The following is a 19,176-nucleotide window of genomic DNA, read 5'->3' as shown; positions in this document are numbered from 1 at the left end:
AATTAACCACTATTTGTATATGGTTGACTTTAAATGTTTAAAGTTTCCTGTTATAATTTTCTCTGTAGTTACTACATGGAAGTTTTAGAGATTTTGTCTGACATGCTTTTATTCTCTGTTTGAAAGTAATAAGTTCTAAGATGTGTTTTTTGTTTTGTTTTTCCCTTTAGGCCTTCTCAGTGTTTTTTGTTTGTGTAGCATTCACATCAAATATAATATGTCTGCTGTTTATCCCCATACAATGGCTTTTTTTTGCTGCTAGCACGTATGTGTGGGTTCAGTACGTATGGCACACAGGTAAGTCTTACTGGTTTCTCAGATGGACAGAAGTCTTAGATTCAGACTCTTTAAATGTGGTGATTAATCTTTGAATAAATTATTTAGAGTTGAGTTTAATGCGGGCATTTTAAAATGATCTTTTCCTAATAGACTATAATAAATTGTGTCTTTAAAATATATTTTATCTTTTTCTCATTATTGAGTCAGGAGTTTAAGCCTTTATGATTTGATATCTTGATTGTTACTGTCTCATCATTATTTTTTAAAGTTTAATTAGTTGAGATCTTACTTGGTACAAGAATCCCCACAGCATCCCTTGCATGTGGTGGTTAATCTCTGACCGAAAACCTATGGTGACAAGGAACACATTGCTTGTGTTTTGGGGCAGCTGTAATAGGAACTTCTTCCTCATACTGAGCCAGAATTTTCTTGTGACTTTTTTTACACCTTTGACCCAGTAGGTCTTGACTATTTTGGGGCTCACTGATCTCTTAGGAGATGTAAAAAGGCTTTCCCCAGAAAAAGTATATGGGAATGTGTGGAACTTTTCCTTAAAATTTCAGGGAGCTTACAGACCATCCCCTGAAGGCCAAACATTGGACCCCTCCCCCGCCTGCCTCATTAGAGCCACATCCCAGGAGTGTAACCTCAATCCATGTTAATATTTCTTTCGAGTTAGAGACGCTGTCATATCCTCTCAAGTCTTCTTTTCTGTAGGCAAAACACCTCTGGTTTCATCAGCGTTTCTTCATGTGTAATTGTAAGCGCTTCACCATTTGGGTCTCCCTAGTTCTCAGTGGTTCTCTTAACTAAAATTCACAATTTCAGGTATGTTCTGACTTGAATGGAGTTACATAGTCACCTCCCTTCTTCTTAGAGCTGTACTGCTCTTTCAAACTAAGATGTTTTGACAGCTTCCTCCACTGTGAAAGCTATTGAATGTGGGATACGTGAGGATGTGAGAATTGGCTCCCAGATCATTAACTTGACTGCAAAACTGCATGAAACTTGATTCTTAGGCCCAGCTGCAACCTGTAGGACTTTGACCACTTAGGGAGCGCCAACTAATAAAAGCTCTCAGGAGCAACATTCACCCTCTTCTCAAAGGTGCTAGGAGGGTGATGTTGGCCCACGTAGAAGACGCAACTCAGCTGTTATTTAAAGTATCTACCACGAGCGGTTTTCTCCATCTCCATCTTTACCACTCTTTCATATAGGATTGATTTATAAGGTAGCATGATGGCTTCTTAGTCTACTTTCCTTTAACTAAAGTGATTTTTCTGTACACCAATTTTTACTTGTATTTCTTTGTCTTGGGTCTCAGTTTCGAGTTACCATTTACAGTTATCATTCTCTCTAGGTCTCAAATTCTTTGTCATATGAAAGTAGAGTAATGTAGATAATGTTTAAGGGAGCCATCCAGCTCAGATAATCTGTGACTTTGATGAACTATTCTCATTCCCTAAATTACTTTAATAATGTCTCAGTAGTTGAGGAAAAAAATACTCATGTAACTATTAATAGAACCTATTGGGAATGAGTTCAGTGGGTGACTCACAGGGCAGCAACGAAGCTAAGATCGTAAATGATACTTGCCTCTCTTTAGCCCTAGGCTCCGAAATATATGTCGGAATAGCTAAGCTGTGAAGTATGTTTTAATTAGGAATGATAAGTGCTCCGGCAGACAAACAAAACAGACTATGTCCTTACTGGGCCTGACAGATATGAGTGCAGTTTATATAACTTGGGATTAATTTCTCTTCCAGTTGTTAAAAATTTTAAATTCTCACATTTAAATTCTCACAAAAAGCTGTTAGTCCTTCAGGTGACTAATTTTTTCCCTTCCATTCTCTCCTTCGTAACTTGCTTCCCTTACACAGTCTCAGAGGAGCTCTTTCCACAGTTACTGGACCTCAAGCCTGTGTAGCCCAGCTTTGTAAAATACCCCATTGTTAGTCACATCCTGACAAAGATGGACCTAGTCTGCAGATATTGAATAGTGTTCCACTATTTGCATTTTATTTGTTCTGTTGGGAGATGCTTTTTCCTCCCTGGGAAATTGTTTTTAATTACAGAAGGTACATGAGCTTGTAGTTAAGAGAATAAATATTGAACAGTACTTAAATATCAAAACCATTTCTTTACGCTGTAACTCATTCTTAATTATTTATTTACTTACTTTTAGAGAGAGGAGAAGGGAGGGAGAAAGAGAGGGAGAGAAACAGCTATGTGAGAGAGATACATGGATTGGTACCTTTTGCACACCCCCTACCAGGGACTTGGCACACAACCCAGGCATGTGCCCTGATCCGGAATTGAACCGGCAGTCTTTCAGTTCGCAGGCCAGCATTCAGTCCAGTGAGCCATACCAGCCAGGACTAATAATTTATTTTTTTTACGTATCACTTCGTATTAATACAAATTTTCATTCTTTTGAAAGCTGCATCATGTGTTATTATATAGATTAACCAAAATTAAACAGTTTCCTACTGATAGACATTTAAATTAATTCTGTATTTTTACTTTAGCAAATAATAATACAGTGCATATTCTTATATATTTATCCCATGGCTCTTTTATATTTCTGTAGGGTAAATTTCTGGAATTGGAATTTCTAGGTCAAAGGTATAAGTATTTTAAACTTTATTTTACTACCAAATTGCCTTCTCAAAAGTATGTCTCAGTTTACATTATTGCCAATGTAATTATTGAGAAGGAACTTTGCTCAGGCCCTCCCTATACTATTACATGTCTTTTAAATTTTTGCTTAGCCAATAGGTTAAAAAAATGGAAACTGATTTTTAAAATGGAACTTGTGTCTTCTAATCAGTAGTGAAGTTAAGCATCTTTTCATATGTTTAAAGCCTTCTATGTATTTTCTATTTTACTTGCATTTATTGCCCTTCCATTGATTCTTTGGAGCTCTTTGTATGCTAGAGCTGTAACTTCTTAGTTTTACATAAATTGTAAATATTTTCTGCCAGAATGTTTGTCTTTCATTTCTGCCTATGATTCCACAGTATCTTTTGTTATATAAAAGCTTTCAGTTTTGATTAAATTGCCTCTTAATTGGTTTAAAAGTCTTCATGGAACTTACTGTAGTTACACTAGTCTTTCAAACAACCCATCTGTTCTGTAGTTAATGTATCATTGATGTTTGTCTCTCTGCTGCTTTCCCACAGAAAGGGGAGTGTGTTTGCCCACTGTGTCCCTCTGGATACTCTTCGTTTATATTGAAGCAGCAATTAGATTTAAAGATCTTAAAAATTTTCATGTAGACCTCTGTCGTCCATTTGCTGCTCACTGGTGAGTATTGTGTATATTCTTAATCTATAATTCAATAGAATCCAAAGAACCTGAGACACATGGTCATAAACTAAAGGGGGGGAATGGTGGGGGTGGGGGGTGCAGGGTGGAGGGGAATGAAGGGGGGAATAGAACAACTGTAATGGCATAATCAGTAAAATAAAAAATTTTTTAAATCTATAATTCAGTTAGGTGTTTTTAATGTAAATGGTAAGTTCAATGGTAAATTTTTTTCTTAGAGATGTTACATGAACCCAGAAGACCACTTTAACATGGTGGTAAAGAGCATGCGCGCTCTGTTCAGGCAGATAAGTGTTTTGATCCCAGCAACTGTCCCTTAACAGCTTTGTTGTTGGGCATGTCACTATCTCTGAGCCTTAGTTCTCTGACCTGTGTACTGGGGACCTATCTCATGGGGTTGTGGGCAGATGAAATGAAGTGGTATATGTAATGTGTTGTTTTTAATTGATTTGACAGTGGAAGAGAAAAACACTGCTTTATTTTTCCACTTATTTATGCATTCATTTGTTGATTCTTGAATGTGCCCTGACCAGGGATCAGTCTGTAACCTTGATGTATCTGGATGATGCTCTAACCAACTGAGCTTCAGCCACGGCTTAAAGTGTTTTCTTTTTTACTTAATGCCAAGTACAAATGTTAGCTGTTTTTATTATAATCAGATACTGATTTCCAAAAGTCTCGATAACATATGTGGCAATTTCCTAAAGCTTAAATGAACTTACAATTTTCTTAACTAATAAAATTTAAAGGAATATTATTTTTCTTATGAAATGTAAATGAATATTAAGATATTTTATTAATTTAACCTTAACCGGCCCTGGCTGGTGTAGCTCAGTGGATTGAGCGCGGGCCTGCGAACCAGGCAATCGCGGTTCGATCCCAGTCAGGGCACATACTGGGGTTGCAGGCAGGTTCCCTGCAGGCCAGTTCCCAGCAGGGGACGCATGCAAGGCAACCATACATTGATGTTTCTCTCCCTCTCTCCTTCCCTTCCCCTCTAAACATAAATAAAATAAAATCTTTAAAAAAAAAAAATTTAACCTTAACCGTGAAGCATTTAAAAAAAATCCTTACCAGAGAATATATATTAATTTTAGAGAGAGAGGAAGGGGGGGAGAGAGAGAAACATTGGTGGGAGAGAGAAACATCAACTGGTTGCCTTCCACAGGTGCCCTGGCTGGGACTCAAACCCTCAACCTTTTGATATACAGGTGGCTCCCACCAACTGAACCACTGGGACTGGGCAGGTGAAACAGCCTTTAAAATGAGCTTGATTCTTATTTAGATCGGTTGTGGAAAGCACCACTTCACGTGTGTTTCTTTTGTGCACGCAAGTGTTTGCTAATACTAAGGCAGAAACCAAGATAAACAGGAATCAGTGGAAAACAATAGTTTCCAGTTTTTTAAAGTCTTTTCACAAATAAGTGAAGTAAATGAACCTGGTCAGTAAAACTTGTCACTGAAATTGGTAGTGAGGTCACTTTTAGACTAATTCTGATTGATGAGTTTTAAAATTATTAAAGTTTAATATGAGTTTTGACCGTGCTTGTAGAGGCTTTGAAACAGACTGATGCGTTGAATGAAAATACTTCGGCTTTTTATCCCAGAGATTAGAGCTGTAAGTACAGCTGTTAATTTGGTGTCACAAACTTGATAATATCAGATACTTATTTAAGTGATGGCCTATTTATGAAATAATTTTCCAGGAATAGCTGGTGATAGTACCCGTCAGGCAGCAAGAAGATTAAATTAGTCACCTGAATTTGGCCCTGTCTTCTGGTATTAAAAACCAAATGATGTCCTTTTGATTTTTTTTAACGCTTTTAATGGTTCCTTATGACCCCTTATGAAATCCCTACCCTGTTAGATCTTAAAAGCATACAGATGCTCAAGTTCTAATACTGCACAAGGCAGTTCAGTGTTAATCAACAGCATTAGCCACTATGTCCAACAACACTGCAGTACTTCTTGAGTTAGTGTGAAGAAAGGGGGAGTCTGACGGGCAGCCTTATGTCTAACAGTCCTGCTGTGTCCTGGGGGCTGGTTCTACGTGCCCACTGCTTCTGATTTCCATAGTAGACATCACATTTATTTACGTGTTTACTGAGTGCTCAACTGTCATCATCATCTAAAATTTATTTCTTAATTTCAGTCATAGGTGTCCTCATGTGCTTGATACATGTGTTTTTTATAGTTAACTTGGAATTACTGGCTGGATGTCTTTCTTTCTAGTATTGGGTACCCTGTGGTGACTTTGGGCTTTGGCTTCAAAAGTTATGTAAGTTACAAAATGCGGTTAAGGAAGCAAAAGGAAGTGCAAAAAGAGAACGAATTTTACATGCAACTTCTTCAACAAGCCCTCCCCCCAGAGCAACAGATGCTACAGAAGCAAGACAAAGAGTCTGAGGAAGGTAGGTCTTTACCCTAAAGCTGTTGGCTCAATAGGTTAGTCATTATGATATGGCAGGACTTCTTCTTTTTTAAAGTTGCTAAGATTTTGGAAGATTACCAAGGACTTCCTGTTTTCCAGTATTCCTTTTTTAGGTCCATTGATTTGTTTGGTCATGAGCTAGAGTGCAGGTGCTGTTTTCTATCTAGTATCTGAAGACCATGTGCCTTTAAATATGTGTCTTTTATATATTTTATTTTTATAGTTTATTTAATATTTTAGTATTTTAATTGTTAATAAATATTTTAAAGTATTCTCAGTAGCAAAATAGTATGTATAATTAATGAATTTGTAACTGAAACAAGCCAAGAATCAAAGCATAAGTAAGATAGAGAAGTAGACAAACAAAATTATTTTATAAATCAAAATTTTATTGAATAGAGCAAAGATGAATAGGTTCTACTTTAAATGGTTCATATAATACAGTGTGGAACTTAAATTGAACCTTTTCTATAAGGACTTTTCTAATAAGCATATACTGTAATCAATTCAGTAGATGGATTGACAGAAGGTTTTTGGTTTTTTTTTTTTGGTTTGAGAATTGGAAGTTTGGGGCCATAGTTTTAGTTGATATATGCCAGGTCTTACTCTCTGCTGTGGTATGAAAATACCTCTTCAAGTGGACTTTGACAAATTGAAATGTGTAGACCTAATACAGAAAATTTTTTACAAGTTTCCTAGTAAATGATACAGACTTCTTATTATGTCGACTCTAGAGTTAAGAGAAAACATGTCCTAGCTGGTGTGGTTTGATGGATTGAGCACTAGCCTGTGAACCAAAAGGTCACTGGCTAGATTCCTGGTCAGGGTACATGCCTGGGTTGCAGGGTAGGTCCCATGTTGGGGGCATGCAAGAGGCAACTGATCCATGTATCTTTCGCACATTGAAGTTTCTCTCCCTTCTCCTCTCTCAAAGTATATAAATAAAGTCTTTTTAAAAAATGTATTTAAAGAATACAAGATGCCTTGTATTCTTTTTTAATTTTTTTTAAATTTATGTATTTTTAGAGAGGGGAAAGGAGGGAGAAAGGGAGAGAAACATCGATGGGTTGCCTCTTGCACACCCCCCAACTAGGGATGTGGCCTGCAAGCCAGGCATGTGCCCAGGGTGACTTCTTAGTTTTCAGGACAGGTACTCAATCCGCTCAGCCACACCTGCCAGCATAGGATTCTAACATCACACTTCTTTTGTTTCATTTAATCTCTCTCTTTTCAATAAAGTTATTAAGTTTGTTTAACTCAAGCACCTTTTAAAATATGGCCTCTTAAGAATGTGATCTGCCTGTGTCCTCTCACCCCAGTGATAGACAAGTTGGATTTCACTGGTAAGTGAAGTGGGACTTGATTATAAAATCCTCATCTTATTTTTGAGACAAAACCTTTAATGGTTTGGGGTTTAGAAATGATGGCGGTTTTCTGAATGTTCAGCTTCACAAATTTATTTGGATTTGCTTCATGAAATTAGCATAATGTAGTATAGTTACTGCTTCTAAATGAGGTTGCAAATTAATGCAGTGAGTTTTAAGCATAGATACAGTTTGTCGAATCAGTCTTTTCTGTGATTTTATACAGCTCAATATTCCAGTGTGGGCTTTTTGTTTGTTGGTTTGTTTTTGGTATTGTAGCAGCCAAAGGATTACCTGATATGGATTCCTCGATCCTTATACACCACAATGGAGGTATCCCAGCCAACAAAAAACTCTCCACAACTTTGCCAGAGATAGAATACCGAGAAAAAGGGAAAGAAAAGGACAAGGATGCCAAAAAACACAACCTTGGAATAAATAACAACAACATTCTACAACCTGTAGACTCTAAAATACAAGAAATCGAGTATATGGAAAACCACATCAATAGTAAAAGATTAAATAATGATCTTGTGGGAAGTACAGAAAACCTCTTGAAAGAGGACTCATGCACTGCTTCCTCAAAAAATTACAAAAATGCCAGTGGAGTTGTGAACTCCTCACCTCGAAGTCACAGCGCCACGAATGGGAGCATTCCTTCTTCATCTAGTAAAAATGAGAAGAAGCAGAAATGTACCAGCAAGAGCCCAAGTACGCACAAGGACTTAATGGAGAACTGTATTCCTAATAACCAGCTGAGCAAACCAGACGCACTGGTAAGGTAAGTGTGCCTGCTGTGTCCCTACCAGCACTTTCCAATAAACTTAACTTAGGTCTTGAAAAGCAGATATTTCCATATGGGCCTGTGGAATTGTTTGTGATCAGATACTGTGACTGTTAATTCTGTCGCCTTTGACTATTTAGAGTATTTCACAAGGGTTTGTTGGCCACCCAGTGCCACTGTCTTGAAGCATCGACTGTAGCTCTTTCCAGTGTTCTGAGTTAGAGGTGACAATGATTACTTTCCACACTTGACACATTTACATGTAACTTGATTTTCTAGTGGTGTTGAGAAACATATCTTTAGTTTTGTCCTTTTATTTTTGCATATCCAAAGCCCTTGTGGAATAGACATGAAAAGCAGAGTGTGTGTCTTGTGGATGCAGATCTCTCTGATAGATGCCACTGGGGTGGTGGACAGATCGTCCTTACTTCCTGCGCTTGTTTTTGTTTCTACTTAATATGCAAGTTATTCCCCAGGTAACTCTGGCAAAGTTAGGTTTGAAAAGCAATCTCTTTCTAAAAGTTCCATAGGTAAATACAATGTTAGATGTGGATTTTAATCAGAAATGTTCCTTTTTACATTTTTAATTAAAAGTATAACATTGTATTGCCTTAACTGGCTCAGACTTAACTTTGCTAGATTTTATATTTTTATGTATTCTATAAAGTACCCATGTTCCTTTTTCCTCATATCTTTCAATTTGGAAACTGAGATCTGAACTAGAGCTTTTTTTTTTCAATATGCAACTCAAGGAGACAATTGTAACTCTCTCCACAAAGTTGTCTTATATTCCTCTCCCTTTGGCTTGCTTAAGAGCAGACAATGTATTCTAGGAGGGAAGGTTGTCAGTGTTGTAACTTGTATAAACTAGATTATTCATCTGTTTTCGTTTTCTGACTGGTAGCTAGATTAAGGGAAACATATTAGGTTCCACTGCGAAAGGCTCTTGGCGTGTCACAGCTCCCAGCCACTTTTGGAAGTATACTGTGCTATTGCTCATGCCAGGCTGGTGTCCTCCTGTCTGTTGTGACAGTCTGCCCGTCATGCCCTGCAGAAAAAATACTCAGCAGAGAACCCTCTTCTGGATGCCCGTGGGAGAGAGACCAGTTAGTTAATCTTTTCTCCCACAAACTTACTATATGATGTAAGTAAAAGCTTTTGATATCTGTCACAAGCTTTCTAATATCCTTTCTCCTATACAATTTTCATAACAGCAATCAACCTGAAACAATTTTCCTATGTTGGGTATTGCAGAGAGAGCAGTCAAGGCTCAGTCTTATACCATTTCACTTGGGCCCCAGTTCTAGTTGTTGATTGACTCTAATGACTAATCTGCCTTCAGTAAAGAAGTTCAGGGACTCACTCAGATGGCCAGCTTTCCATATGTGGGTCCACTGCCCCCATGCCTCTGCCTGTGGTCACTAATGTGATGTGCTTGATCAGAAGGATCCCAGAGTATTACTGTTTTAGGGACAACCTTCTGTCAAATACATAAATAGAAAATATTGCATTTAAATAGTTTTATAAGCTTTCATAGAATTATTTTCAACTTTTAACATAATATAAAAAATAAGGAGATGATCTAAATATCCAACAACAGGGGACAGATTTAAATAAATTATGGTTCATCCATTCGTTGTGTGGTTGCCTCTCATGTGCTTCATACAGGGGACCTGGCCTGCAACCCAGGCACATGCCCTAGACCAGAAATCGAACTGGCGACCCTCTGATTCACAGGCTGGCACTCAACCATTGAGCCGCACCAGGCAGGGCATGAGAGACTTTTTAAAAAAGATTTCATGTATTTATTTTTAGAGAGAGGGGAAGGGAGGAAGAAGGAGGGGGACAGAAACATCAATGTGTGGTTGCCTCTTGTGCTCTCCCTACTGGGGACCTGGCCCACAACCCAGGCATGTACCCTGACTGGGGATGGAACTGGTTACCTTTTGGTTCGCAGGCCCGTGCTCAATCTACTGAGTCACACCAGCCAGGGCCATTTGGTGAACTTTTAATATAGACATTACAAAATTATATTTTGGGCTATATTAAATAATATAGGAAAGTGCTTATGACAATATTTTCTAAAGAAAGTACAAAGCAATTTTATTAAAACATTTTTTAAAGTATACATAGAAAAAGGTTTGAAGGGAAAGGAACCAAAATGATAACAAATAGTTATTGTCCCATGGTAGTATTTGGGCTTTAATTTTTCTTTTTACTTTCATATATTTTCAGTTTTTTCTGTGATGAACAACAGTGAAAGTTTATAAAAAGAAGACTTCTCTATCTGAGCAAATTATCCAGTTCGGCTGTAGGAGGCCTTATCATACTTCCTCTGGCCCTTCTCGGCTATCTCCTATTTCCTCTTGTTTGAGTTCCTGTATGTTTTGATGAGTGTTAATAAGACTGAAACTGTTCCAAACCTGACATGTTTGAGTTGTTATGCTAGAGAGTGCATTTGTTATCTTCAGATGGAGGGGGCTAGACTCAGTGGTCTCTAACACTCCTTCTGATGCAAACCTAAGCAGGCTGATACATATAATATATGGGCCCTCTGCTACTGCAGACTCACCAGGGCTGTATATGGGTCCAGGCTGGCTGTAGGGAGAAAATTGAACTACCCTTTTAAACATGCTTTTAAAAAAATCATCTGGGCCCTAGCTGGTGTGGCTCAGTGGACTGAGCACTGGCCTGTGAACCAAAGGGTTACAGGTTTGATTCCCAGTGTAGGGCAGTGCCTGGGCTGTAGGCTACATTCCCCAGTAGGGGGGTGGGGCATGTGAGAAGCAACCACACGTTAATGTTTCTCTGCCTCTCTTTCTTCCTCCCTTCCCCCCTTCCCCTCTCTAAAAATAAATAAATAAAAGCTTTCATGGAAGCCATTATTGCATCATTAGTAGTGGATTGATCGTAACACATTCTATAGTTATGTCTGTCTCAATATCAATATCATGGTTGAGAACTGCTATATTTGAGGAACCAGTTCAGTAACTTTGGAGGGGGGAATTCATTAGTACACCATTTTCAAAGAGAATCTTGTAGCTTGATATAGCTGTCAAAATAAGATTTGATGGTTAGTGCCTTAGAAGGGTCAGATTGTCCTTCAGGTCTTTTTTCCATTTCTCCAAGCTCCATGGATGTTCTCTAGTGTACTGCGCACCACAGGTTGGCCAATGACTGGACACAGGCCAAATCAGGCCCACTGCATTTTTGTGAAAAGTTTTATTCACTTACATAGCATCTGTGGCTGCCTTTGCACTGCAGTGACAGGAGTTCAGTAGCTGTGTAAGGCCACAAAGCCAAAGGTGTTTGCTATTTGGGCTTTTACAGAAAACATTTGCTGATGGGTCACTAAGGTTAAGGAATGTGGGTGAAGGTAATGAACTTGGGAATAAGTGTTGCCTGTAGGATCCTTCCTAGGAAAAGTTTAGGAACTTGCTAAAGCCAGTCCAAAGCCTGTTTTGGTTTGAGAAATTTCGGTTGGCCAAAAAGTTTATTTAGTTTTTTCTGTACGATGACTCTAGTAGTGCTTAGTTGTCTTTAACTTCATTTAAAAAAATGTTGTTAGATTGTATTGTGACAGCTGTCATATCAGCGTGCATTTAAAAAAACTTACCAAAATTGGTGAATTTCTGAACAGCCACTTTCAGATTGAAGATTGAAGAAAATACACAACATTTTCAGCATACTATGCTTTATTATTTCAAGAAAGGTAAAAATGCAGCTGAAAAATAAAAAGATTCATGCAGTGTATGGAGAAGGTGCTGTCACTGATCGAACGTGTCAAAAGTGGTTTGTGATGTTCCTTGGTGCTGTTGACATTTTGGTCAGATAATTCATTGCTGTGGGGCTGTCCTAGGCATTGGAAAATGTTTAGCAGCACCACTGGCTTCTACCCACTAGAAGCCAATAGTGGGAGACAGTCAACATATTCAAAATATCCAAGTCAATAGTTATTGGTGAATATGAAAAACATGCTTTTTATTTTATGGAAAAAATAAATGAACTTTTTTGCTAACCCAATACATATCTTACAAAATGACCCAGTTTCTGCCAGCTTGATTTCTGAATTCTTTACCCAAGATTTTTAGAAATAGACTTATCATGGTGGTAGCCAAAAATATCTTTAATTCTGACATGGGAAAAATTCTAGACAAAAACAAAAAGCATTGAGGAAGATCAGTTTTGTTTTGTTTTTCTAACTAAGTGCTGGATTAGAAAGGAATAATGTAAATTAGAATGAGATTTGCTTAAGTTTTTTCTTCAGTGGTCATTTAAAAATATTTTAAGAGTGAAAAAATATAGACAGTTTAGAGAAAAGAAGAAAATAATCCCACCACTCTGACACTAATTACTGTTAAATTTCGTTTTACTCTCATCAACCACATTTATGTAATTGTGATCACAGTGCAGAGTAGTTTTTTATTCTGCTTTTTTACGTGCATCAGGTAGAAAGCCTTTCCCCACCTGAGCCTGACCCTCACTTTTCCTTGATGTGGAATATTCCATGGCAGGTCTGTGTGCTCATTCCGCAGTCACCCCAAAACTGGGCAGGTCACTGTGGGACACCTGAGCCGCTTTCCTGCAGTTTCAGGGCCTGCAAGCAGGAGAGCCAGCAGATTTGTTTGCACTTGGCACCCGGTTCCCTCTCAAATACAGCCCAAGACTGTGGGGTTTCTTGTTGGTGATTGTTACTCGTTTCAGTTTTCCTGGTTAAGGGAGAGAATTTAAAACTTTGAGTACAAAATGTAAAGTGATCCAGATTCTGTAGAAATGTTGAAGTAGAAGTCTCTTCTTGGTTTATTTCCAGTTCGCTTTTTTCATAGATTTGTCTCTTTTTTCCCTTTATTTTTAGCGCTAATTTTTAATTAAATGTTAATTATTCAACACAACTGAGTAGAATTTAGAGTAATGATTGTTTTTGAAACTGTAAGACTTCTAAAAGACATCTAAACTATCTCCACAATCCTTTCTATCAGTAAGGGAGCCCTAGAAGGTTCAATGGCAAGTCCAAGCCACCCAGCTGCATGGGCGGTGCCAGGACCGGAATCGAAGTTTCTTGACTTCTGCCTCTTCTTTTATACCATGCTGCTTAAAAGAGGTTTATTGACCTGCTTTGTTTTTCTACTTTATATTTTTGTTACAAATGTACATATAGCTAAACTTGTTTCAAAGGATTGACACCAGATCTACATTTTATGCTCCAGATGCTAAAATTTATAGAAGAAATGCTTAGAATCTCAGAATTCATTTTTCTTTATTCTAGAGAGATGCTGTTTTAAGTGTGTTTAAAAGTCTTGCTCTTGCCAAAGACACAAGGGCATACTTATCTTAGAAGAGAAGAGGGCCATCTATTTGTGCCCTTGAAAGCTTACAGGGTCTCCGAGAATTTAACCCTGGTTTGGTCCAGCTTGGGAATTAGTCTGGTCCAGATAGCCTAGAGCCACTGAGCATGGAATGTGCCTCTTAGGGATAGTATGGCGTAGGCTTAGCTTGACAGCAGCAGACCTAAATGCCCTGAATTGGAATACTTAAGACCACGGACGTAACCATCGACTGAACCCTGAGGAGAGGCCACTATTGACTGCTTAGAAGACCTGGGGTCCTGGGTTGTGGGCATTGCTGAAATAGTAAGTTCCAAGAAAGTTTGAAGCTACGGAATGGGGGAGAGCCTGTTCTTCAGGGGAAATTGGAAATCTGGGGAAAGTTACAGTGTATTAAATACTCATGCTTTTATTTCTCTGTAATTTCATTAGTTACTTCAAATACAGTTGGGTTGACCAAAAAGTTTGTTTTCTGTAAGATGGCTCCCGTAGCACTTGTCTTTAACTTCATTTGAAATAATTTTGTTTGATGGTATTGTGACAGCTGTCATATCAGCGTGAATTTAAAAAGTTTAATAAAAATCGATTAATTTTTGTGTAGCCATTTTCATATTGAAGATGGAAGAAAATAAGCAACATTTTTGGCATGTTATGCTTTCTTATTTCAAGAAAGGTAAAAATGCAACTGAAATGCAAAAAAGATTCCTGCAGGTATTGTGACTGATGGAATGTGTCAAAAGTCTTTTTGTAAAGTTTCATGCTGGAGATTTCTCACTGGACGATGCTCCACAGCTGGGTGGACCAGTTGAAGTTGATAGCAGTTAAATTGAGACTTAATTGAGAACAATCAACCTTATACCACACAGGAGATAGCTGACAAACTCAAAATATCCAAAATATGCAGTACAGTTATTGGTGAAAATGAAGAATACGTCTTTTATGGGAAAAAACCATATGGACTTTTTGGCCAAACCCAATAAAAGTTGTGGGTGAACAAAGTGTCATGGCTCTTCACTCTACTTTCAAGTCCGTATAAATCTTGTATTTATGTTTTATGACTTTAGGTTTCTCTTAAAAAGGGGGACGAAGATAGCAAAAGCTAAAATTAGCTTTCCCCTTTGGCTGGACTTGCTGGTGGCACAGGTTGACCAGATGTGTTGGACGAGCAGTTCAGTCTTCTGTACTTCTGAGTAGCCTTGTCTTCCAGGTACCAGCATTTGAGGTGGTCGTGTAACCTCTGACTTACGTAAGCCTCTTTAGTGTGGTCCTGCTGTTGGAGGAAAAACCACAGGAGATTATAGTACTTCATATTTTTTATTTCCCTACATTTTAAGATGTTTACACACATTCAAAAGATCCATTGAAAAGAAAGGATCATTTTTATATACTGATTTTTAATAATCAGCGGATTCAGTATAACTTATGTGAATAACTGTGAAAAAGAGCAAAATGAAGAGAATCCAAGAAGCCCCTATGTTGTCAAATTAAAGAAACATTTCAAAGCAACAAGAAAAATTGAGGGCTAATGCAGTTTACCAGAAGAACAAAGAGACATCAGTTCTTTCTGCAACTATCCATCTTTCCTTTCCCTTGTAGCTGTCGGGATACTGGCCTGGACTCTGGTTAGGAGTGGCAGGGGTAAGGGATAGGGGGTGCTTGCTCTTAGTTCCCAGGGCAAGGAACTTGTTAGTTCCAAGTTAGCAGACAGTGGGGAAGAAGATTTAGATCGTGGAGCCCAAGACTGTAGGCACAAAGCTGAGAACTGGCTATGGGGAAAAATGAGACACAGCACTCAGTTCAGGAGGTAAGGCCTATGAGCACTCCTGCGACAGGTACCTTGTGGGGAGGTGGCCTTTTATGAACCATTCCAGCCCTCTCTCAAGGTCCTGAAGAGCCCTAAGAGGGGAGTCACAGTGGTTTGAATGGAAATGTTTACAAACTATTCTCTTGAAAGATGGAAACCCATTTTAAAAGAAGGTAATTGGAAAGCCCCCAAGATGGATTGTTAAAGAGGAGGAAGTAGCAAAACAGATTATTTAGTATGAACCAGTTACAAATTATGGGAGGATACAGTTCTCATGTACACAGAAAGTTATTTGAATGGTATATACCAAATGGTCAAATGGTTGCAGTTGATTATAGGGGATGTTTGAGTTCTACATTGTATGTTTCTGTATAGTTTAAATTTTTACACAGCTTATACCCATAGTAGAATGTATCCTTAATGAGGGCAGCAATCTTCTTTTCTCCTGTTTGCCACAGTACACTGTGCTTTGCACAGAGTAGATGCTCAGTAAATACTTGTCGAATGACTGTGACCTTTGTGCAGGGAAAATATTAGAAAGGGGATAGGAGATGGGCCTCAGTACTTCATTACAGTGTAGTTTTCAGAGTTGAGTTTCTTCAGTATAGCACAGAGGCTTTCAAAGTCAGAAAAACCTACATACTACCCTGGACCGGGCCAAGGACCAGACATCCATTGTCAAAATATTTGTTTTCTTGAGTAGGTTGTTAATTGATTTTATTTCTAAAATATGTAAGACCTTCCACACTACACTGATTTCCTTGGTATTTCCCAGAAAGCTGAAATTCAGTCCTGCCAGTGCTTTTCTCCAAGACTGTGCAGGAAGTTGGAAGTTCAAGAATTTCTGGAAGTTACAAGGGACAAGGGGAGAAAACTCCAAGAGACTGCTGTCAAAAACGCCGTTTGTCCAGCATTGGTTAGTAGGAATCTTGGCACAAGCCACATCTCAGCCAGGAACAGCCAGGGAGGAAATCTCAATTTGCCTAGTCTTACTCATCCATTCAGCTTTCCTGATGCGTCTTATTCATCTATTCATCTCCACCGGCTACACTCGCCCCCTCCCCCTTGCTCTTTCGTCTGTGTGGTATCGTAGTGTAGCAGGTGGAGAGAGCTCAGGTCCTAGGTTTCTGTTCCAACCTTTTCTCCAAGGAACTCCCCCAGGTTAGAAAATGGGCTGACTGTTTACATATCAGCTCTGGTGCTACAGTGTAATTTGTTTGTTTTCTTTTATATTTGAATACATTTTGCTGTGTGTAGGGAATACTTTTGCAGAAGACAGTCTGACCTGGGAGACAGTGATTTGGGTGTTGGGCCTTTGCTCTGGCGGCTTTCCCCACACGTATTACCTGCTCTGATGGACTTACTGCTCAGAGTGACCTGCCCGACGCCCTCCCCAATGAGTACTGACTACCAACAAGCCTTTCCACTTCTACTGGTGCATGTAATAGTTTATTCCGAACAGTGTCATTTCCAACTGAGAGCTAAAATTCAGTGAAAATGTATGACATTTTAGAATGAAGATTATGAAAACTAGACACTCAGAGTTTCTAACTAGATTAGGTTAAATATATTGTACATATAGATGCTACTAAGTGATTTGGAAATTATTAAGTGGAAAAAATAAGTAGAAGAGCCAAGTTTAGTGTGCTCTGTGGAAACAAATATTTGATTTATGCTTGTCTAGCATTGTTTCTGAGCAGATTATGGTCTCATACCTGATTTATTTTCATTTTCTTCCATGCTTATAATATTTAAGGTACTTCCAAGTTTTACTCAGTTCACTCTATTTCTATTAATTCACAATATAATTTGAATTTATTTTAACTATTGCAGTGATTTAAAACTATAATATTTTTTTATATAATTGTGGTAATAGAAGCACGACCATTACACTTAAACAGGCTGTTTTGTGACTTGAAACCCATGTAGCGCTTTAGAAATTGGCATGAATGAATTTAAGCCAGCAGTTTACTTAGCCCATATCCAGGTGGTCAAAGAAGATAATTGTCTATGTTGTATGGATAAATAAATTATGAAATAACACATAAGTTATTTGGGGGTTAGAGTCCATATTAGAAGCATTTTTATGTTGAGTACTGAGAGTTTATTCTAACAAAAGAGATTGCAGAGTTGCCTCCCTAGAATTCAGAAGGCACTACTATAAAACTTTGTGTTAAATTTCTGAGTCAGTATCCTCCGGCTGGCACATAATGAATTGAGATTTCCAGTTAAGGGGATTAGAGGTGGATTCCCTGAAGGGGAGGTACTCTAAGCAAAAGGAACTATATTCTTCAAATGTTATTCATGCTCTCATTTAGAAACTGGCTATTTGAATACTTTGACATCCAGCTTGGGTATACGTCAGCCTATGCACGTCTCTTGGGGATTTCTTAGACCTTTTTTCTAGACAGCTGGAACTCTCAGGATTAGAACAAGTGTGTTTGTTTGTATTTTTATGGGAAAAATGACAACTCCTTTCAGAAGGTACATTTCACCTTTCTTAATGGAGTGCAGTAACAGATTTGAAACAAACCGAAAATAGCGAACTAGAAAGAGCAGGTGTTACAGACTTAGACACCTATAGAAGCAAAGCAGGGCACAGGCAGGAGGCCAGGGTTGGCAACATTCTTATGTATTATTGCACGGGGCACCTGGGAGTCCTGGAGCACATCCCTCCCAAGCAGGACCGCCAACGGTGGCCTGGGGGGATTGCAGGCCCAGTGTTGCTGCATCCGGTATTTTGAAGAGATGCTGAAAATAGATTATCATTATGTGCAATCTACCAGTTTTTTTTTTCTTTTTTTTACATCCTGTGGGAGAGGATCAAACAAAACATCTTTATGGACCAGATTGGCACACCAGTTTGCAACATCTGCACCTGCCCCTTCCTGTTATTCTTATGTTTTGCTCTCTCCTATCCCCTGACCCCACCAATCAAAACTTGACTCTTACAGGAAGCACTTTTCTGTTAGGAATTATCTGGTAAATCCCATGAACTAATCTGCCATCTATTGATGGGACTTTTTTGCCTCCTCCTCTCCTTCAGTTCCTTGTGCCCCTGGAAAACAAGCCCCTTTTGACAGTATTCCACCCCCAGTCAAAGACCACCCTCTTTATTATTTAATCCTCACCCCTGACTGTGAGGCTTTCAGACTACTTAGAAGGAGAGGGGACAACCTTGTGATAAGAAGGTGGTTTGGGTCTCTGGTTGGTGCTCTTCAAACACCACAGAAGTGCTTAGGCCTCTCTGTACCTAGGACTGGAGACTTCTTCCATGCCAAGATGTCTTTCTGCCATGATTTTAGAGCATAAAATACACAAAAATTTGGGATGTGGACACAAGTTATTCACAGACTTCACAGGCCAGCGGTTTACAATCTGGACCCCCAGCACCATCCCTTGTAACGTGTGTGATGTCAGCCTTGATGTCAGAGCAGTAATGCCTGCTCTTCTCTTTCCTTAGCGAGCCAGAGCGGGGCAGTGAACTGTAGCTCTAGAATCTGGATTTAGAGAAACTGTCGTTTCAGTGAGAACTGATGAATGTGATTCAGATTTAGGAACCGAACTGTTGTCTACTTCAGAAAGTTAAGTTCCCCTTTTTGGAATGACCTAAAAAGTTTGTCAAATAGAAGAGTTGGATTTTCCCTAAGGCTTTCAGATTATTCTGAAACTGACCTGTAACATGGGAAAAATCTAAGAGGAACAGTGAACATTGAAAAGCCATGGAAAGTCGATTAACAGCCTCCTCTTTTAAAATAACTTTTCTCCCAATTATAAAATAAGAAAATGTTAAAATAAGTTATATGTATTGATTATATTCAGTTTTTAAGATAAAGAAGCGAGAGCCACTATCTTGACATATA

The 19,176-nt window shown here is 38.6% G+C and overlaps 1 protein-coding gene across 2 annotated transcripts in view; it reads left to right on the top strand.

Moving 5' to 3' along the window:
• The window catches only part of MACO1 (macoilin 1), a 59,169-nt gene that overhangs the window by 19,913 nt on the left and 20,080 nt on the right, over positions 1 to 19,176 (top strand). For both annotated transcript variants that reach the window (XM_037135838.2, XM_037135837.2), the window contains 4 exons: positions 171 to 297; positions 3,462 to 3,585; positions 5,839 to 6,017; positions 7,681 to 8,182. In XM_037135838.2, the coding sequence (XP_036991733.2) occupies positions 171 to 297; positions 3,462 to 3,585; positions 5,839 to 6,017; positions 7,681 to 8,182 (932 nt within the window). The remainder of the gene's footprint in view (positions 1 to 170; positions 298 to 3,461; positions 3,586 to 5,838; positions 6,018 to 7,680; positions 8,183 to 19,176) is intronic.

Source organism: Artibeus jamaicensis, unplaced genomic scaffold, assembly GCF_021234435.1.
Source record: "Artibeus jamaicensis isolate MK-2021 breed Jamaican fruit bat unplaced genomic scaffold, CSHL_Jam_final scaffold_847, whole genome shotgun sequence".
In the NCBI taxonomy this organism is placed as follows: Eukaryota; Metazoa; Chordata; class Mammalia; order Chiroptera; family Phyllostomidae; genus Artibeus; species Artibeus jamaicensis.
This window is presented reverse-complemented; position numbering and strand designations above follow the sequence as displayed.